This window comes from Nerophis ophidion, linkage group LG01 (genome assembly GCF_033978795.1).
Source record: "Nerophis ophidion isolate RoL-2023_Sa linkage group LG01, RoL_Noph_v1.0, whole genome shotgun sequence".
Taxonomy (NCBI): domain Eukaryota; kingdom Metazoa; phylum Chordata; class Actinopteri; order Syngnathiformes; family Syngnathidae; genus Nerophis; species Nerophis ophidion.
In genome coordinates this window covers 30,629,615-30,640,056 of record NC_084611.1, presented here as the reverse complement: position 1 = coordinate 30,640,056, position 10,442 = coordinate 30,629,615, and the positions used below count along the sequence as shown (strand labels likewise).

The 10,442-nt window shown below is 39.9% G+C and overlaps 1 protein-coding gene across 2 annotated transcripts in view; it reads right to left on the bottom strand.

Annotated features, from left to right (window-relative positions):
- Positions 1 to 418: 418 nt before the first annotated feature.
- cbwd (COBW domain containing) overlaps positions 419 to 10,442 on the bottom strand; it is a 45,292-nt gene continuing 35,268 nt past the window's right edge. For both annotated transcript variants that reach the window (XM_061900652.1, XM_061900662.1), the window contains exons 12-16: positions 5,396 to 5,447; positions 3,543 to 3,611; positions 3,351 to 3,416; positions 3,095 to 3,221; positions 419 to 940 (exon numbers count right to left, since the gene is read on the bottom strand). In XM_061900652.1, the coding sequence (XP_061756636.1) occupies positions 873 to 940; positions 3,095 to 3,221; positions 3,351 to 3,416; positions 3,543 to 3,611; positions 5,396 to 5,447 (382 nt within the window). In that variant the 3' untranslated portion in view covers positions 419 to 872. The remainder of the gene's footprint in view (positions 941 to 3,094; positions 3,222 to 3,350; positions 3,417 to 3,542; positions 3,612 to 5,395; positions 5,448 to 10,442) is intronic.

The following is a 10,442-nucleotide window of genomic DNA, read 5'->3' as shown; positions in this document are numbered from 1 at the left end:
TTATACTCCAGTGCGACGTATATGTTTTTTTCCTTCTTTATCATGCATTTTCGACAGGTGTGACCTATACTCCGAAAAATACGGTATACATCCAAATTGTATAAACCCCCTTCATCAAATCAAATCAACTTTATTTATATAGCACATTTAAAATGTACCACAGGGGTAGCAAATGTGCTGTACAATGATTTTACCTAAAATATGTAGAAACTATGCTTTGATAAAATTAACTATGTTAATGAGTTACCTGATGAAATACATATACTGTATTTCCACATTTCCTGTTCAGTTTTCAAATTCATCCATGTAAGACACGGACTAAATTTTGTTTTGTTTTTCGGTTAAAAATAAAGCAAACTGACACAACTTGGAGATATGTTTTTCAAAGGTGTCAATGAAAACATGTTCTCTCCGAATGTTGAAAGTCTTCATCTGAAAAACAACAGGTCATATTTATTCATATTTTGGATGTAACATAAAAAACTCATGTTGAGAAAAAGGTTTTAATTGGACAATTGTTTCCGCCAATGAAAAGTCTTTTTTTTTGCCCCATATTTGTAAGTTTTTTTTGTATTTAATGGAAAAGCATACACATATGTTCTTCATGTTTCAGCTATAAAGGAAAAAAACAAAAAGGGGAGATACTTTACATGTTTTTCCATTGGACAGCAATTATGCACTACTCACTTGTAAAAAAAGTACATATTTGTTATTGATTATAGATACCATTATAAATAGAAAACCACACGCCTCCTAGTCTGAACCTTTGGTTGACATCAGCTAACCTCTCGTGCATGTGCTTCATCATCTTGAGAAAATAACAGACCGAACCCGGAGATCTGCTCTTCTGTTTTGACCGTATCTTCTTCTGATTATTTATCTTTTTGTACCACGGTGGAGATGAAATGTTGTTGCAGAATATCCTTGTCCAAGTTCCTTCCTGCGGGGATACAGCAGAGACAGAAGTTGTACTAAAGCATTGCTTCTCAAATATTTTCTGTTACGCCCCCCACAGGAAGAAGAAAATATTTCACACTTCTCACATTACAGCAACAATTTTTAAACTGTCTATCCTGCCAGAATGTATAGAGGTATATATACCAGGACTGTCTCAGAAAATTTGAATATTGTGATAAAGTCCTTTATTTTCTGTAATGCAACTGGGGTTGCAGGTGTCCTTTTTTTTTCTGTTTCTTTTTTTTCTTCTTTGTCATGAAAAAGGGACGTTTTTGTCATGAAAAAATGAGTTTTTTGTGGTGGGTGCACTATTTGTAAGTGTATATTGTGTGTTTTATGTTGATTTAATAAAAAATCAAAAATAAAACTTTTTTTTTTAAATTTTTTATTTTTTATTTTTTTAATAAAAAAAATCTTCTGCGGCCCGGTACCAATCGGTGGTTGGGGACCACTGAATTAATGCACTCAGTACTTGGTTGGGAATCCTTTTGCACGGATTACTGCATCAATGCGGCGTGGCATGGAGGCAATTGGCCTGTGCCATTGCTGAGGTGTTATGGATGCCCTGGATGCTTCAATAGCGGCATTTAGCTCATTTGCATTATTGGGTCTGGTGTCTTTCAGCTTCTTCTTCACAATACCCCACAAATTCTCTATGGAGTTCAGGTCAGGGTAGTTGGAAGGCCAATCGAGGACAGTAATGCCATGGTCTGTACACCAGTTACTGCTGGTTTTGGCACTGTAGGCAGGTGCCAGATCATGCTGGAAAATGAAGTGTCTTGCTCAAGGACACAACGGACGTGACTAAGTTGGTAGAAGGTGGGGATCGCACCAGGAACCCTCAGGTTGCTGGCACGGCCCAACTGCGCCATGGCGTCCCCACATTGTGTTGTGGCGTTTGTACTTTTTATGTTTTTTACAATGGTGCAGTAGCTGAAAGTTGTTGCTTTATGATATTTTCTTGTGGCATTTGCATTTTTTTTTGTGAACTTTCTTGGCCACCGTAGGTAACCGTTATTCTGGTTTTAATGACTAAAGGCGTCAAGCAGACAGACTTCAGTAACGCTTAACGTTCTTATTAATAAAAGTGCTAAACTTCATATAAAATAAAATTTTCCTGAAGGAATCGATAAAGTACTATTTATCTATAAAGTCTGCTGTTCTAAGAACAGCAGACTTTATAGATTTTAGTTAGTATCACTACGCTCCCCTTACTCACCATTGTGTCTTATACTCAATAGTTAACTGGACATCGTTATGTGCTCGACGCCTCAATCATTGGTATGTTTTCATCTACAAAACCATTCTTTGTATCACTCCATCTTATCTATGTTTTTAACAAAAAAACAAGGAAGTCACAATCTGCGTTCAATGAATGTTCTTCAATTTGTCATCCCCAAAGTAAAAACTTAACTGGGCAAGAAAGCATTTAGGTTTTCAGCACCGAAGGCTTGGAATAACCTACAATCGAATATTCAACTTCAAACCCCTGTTACATTGAATGAGTTTAAAGCTTCTGTGAAAGGATTGCGGTCTACCTTGTTTGTATGCACATGTGTGATGTGAGCAAGTTTTAATGTTGCTAATGTGATGTTTTATGCGTTGTTTACTGTTTTTATTGTAACCTTGCTGCTGCCCTCTTGGCCAGGTCTCCCTTGGAAAAGAGATCTTTGATCTCAATGGGATTTTACCTGGTTAAATAAAGGCTAAATAAAAAAATAAAAAATCAATAAAATCAATATATTGCCTTTTAAACAATGTTTGATTAAAATGATACCTATCTTCCGGACGGCCAACTTGCTGAGCACAGATCGAAGTAGATGAATCTTAGGAATATCAATCGATACATCGATGAATCATGACACCGCTACTGTAGATGTGTGTCTGCCTGTGGTGATCACTGTCATTTATCACACAAAACTATAAATTATTTTTCATAAAGGAGTATTTATATTAATTACTAAGACGTTTGGATAAGAATCAGTGTATGGTGACTAGTTGCCGGTTACAAAGTGTCCTGCTGTGGTGAACATGTTACACACTACTTGCATTAAGTGAACATTAGCACACAGACAGTGTGACTTTTAATACAAGAAAATGAAGGTAACATGCGTGAAAATAAGAGAGTGTTGTTTACCTATAAAGACCAGTCGGCTGACCCGCAGGTGCTCCCCCCAAAGCTGGGGTGTCTCATTGAGCTCATACAGCTCGTGGACCCCCTGCAGCATGACTTGGTGGGCTTTAGTTGCCAGCGCGACTATTCCCTGAAAACACGCACATCACATGTTGCTAGTGACAGATTACACCACAATAAAAGAGCTGAATGCGGATAATAAGGCCGCGGTGTTATTGATGACCATATCCACCGAGGCCACCATTGTGCTTTGCTGTACCTTTAAGCGGATGACAGTCATGGGTTGCCCCTCTTTGTTTTTCAGCGTCTTTTCCCAAAGGAGATCCTGCAAAATGTGTGAAGAAAAAAAAAAGAAAGAGAGGCTTTACTTCTCAAAGGGATGCATTGTAAGGGAGATAATTGGGAGTGGGAGCAGGGATGCAAAGTAGAGGATCAGAACGTGTGTTTGTACCTGAATGAAAACATTTAGGGCATCCTCTGAAAGACTTCCAACCACTTCAAACGTCATCGTTAAAATACTCTGACAATAAAAGAAATTTAGATTTATTCACACAACATTTATTCACTCAAAATTATGTTGTTTTCTCCCCAAAAATATATTTTAACTTATTGACTTTATTTTTGTAGCGTTAGCGGTTTAATCATAATATTACAATATTATTCCTGAAACGTTATAATATATTCCACAAAATGTATATTTTTTTCAGAATTTTATGTAACTTTATGAGTTTATTTCTGTAAATTATAATATGACTATATTAGTTTGGTATTTTGTTCCTTGTAATATTATTGCTATAACTATTATTTCCTTCTAAATTATGACTTTCCTACATACAATGAAATCAACTTTCTTTTAGCAAAGTCACAGTATTACAACTACAATTTCAAAGAAATATTGTTTTACTTTTTTGTAATATTAATACTAATACTAATATATTACATTAATATATTAATTATTATTTATATTAATTAATTAATTCATATTAATTTAATAAACTAATATTAATACATGTTTTTCTTCTAAAATTCTGACTTTTTGTCTTATAATATTACAAATGTATTCTTGCTAAATAAATACCTATTCTTGTAAATCATACGAATATATTATTGCCAAGTTCCACGATGCTAGGAATTATAATTATAAATTATTATCTTGCAATGCCTGACTGATGTTCTATATTTTCCTCAACATTACAACTTAAATCTCATTAAGTTACACATTTTGTAGAATAATATTCAGAGTGAATTCTCCTCAAAGCAATAATTACCTCTTGACTTCAGTGTTGAGGTAGGTCAGTAGATTTTGTCTTTCAGACTGACATACACAGTTTCAAAATAAAACACTTTTTTAAAATTTAGGTAGAGCAGGGAAAAAAGCGATTATGACGTTAAATAAAAGACGCACCAGTTGATGACTTTGTCAACGACTGTGTTAAAAACCACAACTCCAGTCGGCACCTCCCTTCATCTGCCGAAGGCTATGTCCCCCGCCCCCACCCACTAAACTTCCTTGCAGCATTAAAGGGGCACTTTGCAGATATTTGGTGGTTTTGTGTTGAAGTGTTAAGGTTACACACTTCCTTGTCATTTGGTATAACAACAGAAAAACAGCCTTCTCATTTACATGAAAAGAGCAACAGGAGTGGTCCAGTGAGTGTGTGTTGTGGGAGGTTACTTGAGGGAGGGGGGTGGGGGGGGTTGAGATCCAATGCGGGGAAAGGAAACATTGGGAAAACAGACAACAATGGCGTTATTTACACACACGCACGCATGCGCACACACACACAAACACACACGCACACACACACAAACACACTAACACAAACACGTCTCATCCCTGTCCATCCTGTGGTAAAACTTAATGGGCATTCAACAACTACAACCAAAATGTAGTCATGAGTTTATAAGACAAAAAAACCCTAACAAATATATTATGAAATGACAAATTAGATATTGTACTGTTTGTGTGGATATTTGCATGGTAAAAACGTATGGCATGATTTTTACACTAGACAGTATTGACGTCTTTAAGTGCATGATCGAGTCTATTTATAGGCTAATACAGAAAACATCAAAAGCCTCAGAGTTGACCCCCTTTTGAAAAAAATCAGGGAGGGAGTTTTCACTGCAGTGTCACAGCCTGAGGGGATGCAAGGCCCAGTTTTTTTTAGCCCTAAGGTGAACACATTCCCTTAATCTTGTAGGAAATGACGTGTAAAAATAAATTAGCAAACACAACACAAAGGAAGGGAGTTGTGAATTTAAAAAAAAAATGGTAATGGTGTTTGTGGTTACAAACGATACCTTATCAAGATGAGGGCTGGTCGGTTTCAGCATCTGCAACTTCTCGGATAAACTGTCAAAAGGAGAACATACAGGTATGAAGTGTTGTGTTTAATCTGCGATTTGTGATTCTGCTCCACTCCAGTCCCGTAGATGGTGGTAATAAGCATTACAAAGTAGGTGTCATCTGCCAAAAACAGCAACAGCTTTTTTAGATTCTGCGCCACAGGAGGAAAGATTTGCATAAATTATACGCGAGCTTAATTGTTTTGCAGTTTTCTGCAATAACGATATGGATCAGAAAATATATTATTTGGTAAATTATACTTCAAATGGGTTACAAAGGGTCCTAATGTGGCACTGACATAAGCATCAATACTGGTTGTATGTTTTACTCTAAACTATTATTAATCTACTTGCTAATTTACTGTTAATATCTGGTTATTTTCTTTTGTAACAGAAGGAACTTTTACAGGAACTTTCCCGGGAAAGTCAACTTCCCCCTGTGTTTCCACCAAAATCCACTTCAAGAACCTTCTGGAGTTCCTGCCGGCTAGATGGGTCTCTTGTTAGAGTCTTGGAACCTTATGGGGGGCGGGCTGTGCTGTCAAATGCTGATTGGTTGACCATAGTTGGGAGAATTCCTAAAACCTCTTTTGAAAAATACAAGTGTCAATACAAAAAACTAAACAACTTTTTTTATTTCTTATTTGTTGTGTATTTCTATTACGAAATACTTGACAGTGGAGAGAAATAAGAAAGAAAGGAACTTTCACTTTGCAGGAAGTTTTGTGGGGCATCTTTGTACTGAAGAACGCTGCACAGCCGTAGTATTTAAAGAGGAACATTATCACCAGACCTATGTAAGCGTCACTATATACCTTGATCTTGCACAAAAAAGACCATATGTTTTTTAACCGATTTCCAAACTCTAAAAGGGTGAATTTGGCGACTGAAACGCCTTTAAATTGTTCGCTGTCGGAGCAATGACCTTTCACCCGTGACGTCACAACAGGAAGCAATCCGCCATTTTCTCAAACACATTACACACACCAAGTCAAATCAGCTCTGTAATTTTCCGTTTTTTCGACTGTTTTCCGTACCTTGGAGACAACATGCCTCGTCGGTGTGTTGTCGGAGGGTGTAACAACGTGAACAGGGACGGATTCAAGTTGACTTATGTGGAGTGTGCTAATCAGACATATCAATGGTCACGGCATGCTAATCGATGCTAACATGCTATTTAGGCTAGCTGTATGTACATATTGCATCATTATGCCTCATTTGTAGCTATATTTGCATCCAGCCTTTCCCTCCACCCACATTTAATGCCAAACAAACACATACCAATCGACGGATTCAAGTTGCACCAGTTGTCAAAAGATGCGAAAGTCCCTCGTTTGTTCCTTTCTGTCGTAGCATCGCTACCGACGATAGCGATGCTACGACAGAGATGGCACAGAGATGTGTGGATATCCTGCGACACTCAAAGCAGATGCATTTCCAACGATAAAGTCAACGAAACCACAAAGGTGAGTTTTGTTGATGTTATTGACTTATGTGCTAATCAGACATATTTGGTCACAGCAAGACTGCAAACTAATTGATGCTAACATGCTATTTAGGCTAGTTGTATGTACATATTTCATCATTATGCCTCATTTGTAGCTATATTAGCTTTCCCTCCAACCACATTTAATGCCAAACAAACACATAACAATCGACGGATTCAAGTTGCGCCAGTGGTCAAAAGATGCAATCGTTGGTTAGAAGGCGATTGCTGAATTCGTCCTTGTTTCCACTGTCTGTCGCGATATGGCTCAATAGGTTCAGTTTCTTCTTCAATTTCAATTTCGCTATCTGCCTTCACACTCCAACCATCCGTTTCAATACATGCGTAATCTGTTGAATCGCTTAAGCCGCTGAAATCCGAGTCTGAATCCGAGCTAATGTCGCTATATCTTTCTGTTCTATCCGCCATGTTTGTTTGTATTGGCATCACGCAGTGACGTCACAGGAAAATGGACGGGTGGATTATTAACATATTACCGTAAAATATCAAATAATATTATTTATCTCATTCGCGGAAGAGATGAAGAAAATGTCAAATCAGGCGATTTGAAGCAGTTTTTCAGGATATTGCTTGATAGGTAACATTTTGAAAAAAACTTCGAAAAATAAAATAAGCCACTGGGAACTGATTTTTATTGGTTGTTCTGTATGCCTTCTGAAATTGTGATAATGTTCCCCTTTAAACTATATGCAGTTTATTGTTGTTTGTTATTTTTTACAAACTTCATTTGGATACACAAGGCTACGAGAAGCGGATGGACACTTTTAAACATATTTACAGTGGAGTATGAAGCAACGACCTCAGCTGCTTACACTTCTCAGACTTTTTTGGATAAATGTGGAATAAAGGAGGCAGTACACTAGTGGAACAAAGGTAAATGACTTCAAATATTAACTATTTACTTTATCACATTTTGTAAAAGCAGTCAGTGACACGCCATTTGTGTAATTATTAGCCTCAACCCGAGTGAACAGAATGCTAATGCTAACCAGCGTGAGATAAACACTGGCATTTATTATTCATATATATTGTTATTTACAGCAGAAATGGAACAAAAGGAATCACCTGACTCCCATGAATTCATCATTTACCGAGAGGACAACTTTCTGACTGTTGGACATTGCGAACAAAAGCCTGATTTTTTATGAACAACTCGGTACACTGTATTTTTTAGGTCATATCGCTTTGTATTTGTATTGCTTTGTATATCATTTACCGTATTTTTCGGACTATAAGCCGCTTTTTTTTTTTCAAAGTTTGGCCGGGGGTGCGACATGTACTCCAGAGCGACTTATGTGTGAAATTATTAACATATTACCGTAAAATATCCATCCATCCATCCATTTTCTACCGCTTATTCCCTCAAATAATATTATTTATCTCATTCGCGGAAGAGATGAAGAAAATGTCAACAATCGTCACACACATGTCAACCAATAAGAATTTGGCGGGGGAGGGTCATGGCAGAAGTGCATTGTGGGTCATGGAATGCTAACTGCTATATGCTATATGCTACCATACTTGCCAACACTCCCGGATTTTCCAGGAGACTCCCAAAATTCAGTGCATCTCCCGAAAACCTCCCGGGACAAATTTTCTCCCGAAAATCTCCTGAAATTCAGGCAGAGCTGGATGCCATGCACCCTCCAGCTCCAAGCGGACCTGAGTGACGTGTCGACAGTCTGTTTTCACGTCTGCATTCCCACAGTATGAAGAGTGTGTCTGCCCAATGACGTTATAACTGTAGAATGATCGAGGGCGAGTTCTTGGTTTCTTATGTGGGTTTATTGTTAGGCAGTTTCATTAAAGTCCTCCCAGCCCAGTAATAACACACAACAGCAGTCATATTTTCGTCTTCCATAAAACAGTTCGTCTGCCGTAAACTCCAATGTTGTGAACTTGTGACACTCTTCCATCCATCCATTTTCTACCGCTTATTCCCCTTCGGGGTCACGGGGGGCGCTGGCGCCTATCTCAGCTTGTGACACTCTTAAACAGGACAATACTGCCGTCTACTGTACATAGAATAGAATAGAATGTACTTTATTTAATTCAGCACCACAGTTCGCTCACAATAAACAATGATAATAATACATTATATAATATATATAATATATTATATATATATCCATCCATCCATCCATCTTCTTCCGCTTATCCGAGGTCGGGTCGCGGGGGCAGCAGCCTAAGCAGGGAAGCCCAGACTTCTCTCTCCCCAGCCACTTCGTCTAGCTCTTCCCGGGGGATCCCGTGGCGTTCCCAGGCCAGCCGGGAGACATAGTCTTCCCAACTTGTCCTGGGTCTTCCCCGTGGCCTCCTACCGGTTGGACGTGCCCTAAACACCTCCCCCGGGAGGCGTTCGGGTGGCATCCCAACCAGATGCCCGAACCACCTCATCTGGCTGCTCTCGATGTGGAGGAGCAGCGGCTTTACTTTGAGTTCCTCTCGGATGACAGAGCTTCTCACCTTATCTCTAATGGAGAGCCCCGCCACACGGCGGCGGAAACTCATTTCGGCCGCTTGTACCCGTGATCTTATCCTTTCGGTCATGACCCAAAGCTCATGACCATAGGGGAGGATGGGAACGTGGCAGAGTCCAACCCTCACTGGAAACGTGTCTGACTTACTGCCAGCAATGCGGACCAAGCTCTGACACTGATCGTACAGGGAGCGGACCGCCACAATCAGACAGTCCGATACCCCATACTCTCTGAGCACTCCCCACAGGACTTCCCGAGGGACACGGTCGAATGCCTTCTCCAAGTCCACAAAGCACATCTAGACTGGTTGGGCAAAACTCCCATGCACCCTCAAGAACCATGCCGAGAGTATAGAGCTGGTCCACAATTCCACGACCAGGACGAAAACCACACTGTTCCTCCTGAATCCAAGGTTCGACTATCCGGCGTAGCCTCCTCTCCAGTACACCTGAATAAACCTTACCGGGAAGCCTGAGGAGTGTGATCCCACGATAGTTGGAACACCCCCTCCGGTCCCCCTTCTTAAAGAGATGGACCACCACCCCGGTCTGCCAATCCAGAGGTACCGCCCCCAATGTCCACGCGATGCTGCAGTCTTGTCAACCAAGACAGCCCCACAGCACCCAGAGCCTTAAGGAACTCCGGGCGGGTCTCATCCACCCCTGGGGCCTTGCCACCGAGGAGGTTTTTAACTACCTAGACAACCATATGGACAAACATGGACACCCTTATGTTTGAACATGGTGTTTGTTATGGACAAACTGTGACGAGCACAAAACTCCGGTAACAAAACACCACTCGGGTTCAGGTCTGGGCAGCCATTCTTCCCAATCACGCCTCTCCAGGTTTCACTGTCGTTGCCAACATGAGCGTTGAAGTCCGCCTGCAGAAAAAGGGAATCACCTGAGGGAGCACTCTCCAGTACTCCCTCGAGTGTACCCAAGAAGGGTGGGTACTCTGAACTGTTGTTTGGTGCGTAAGCACAAACAACAGTCAGGACCCGTCCCCCCACCCG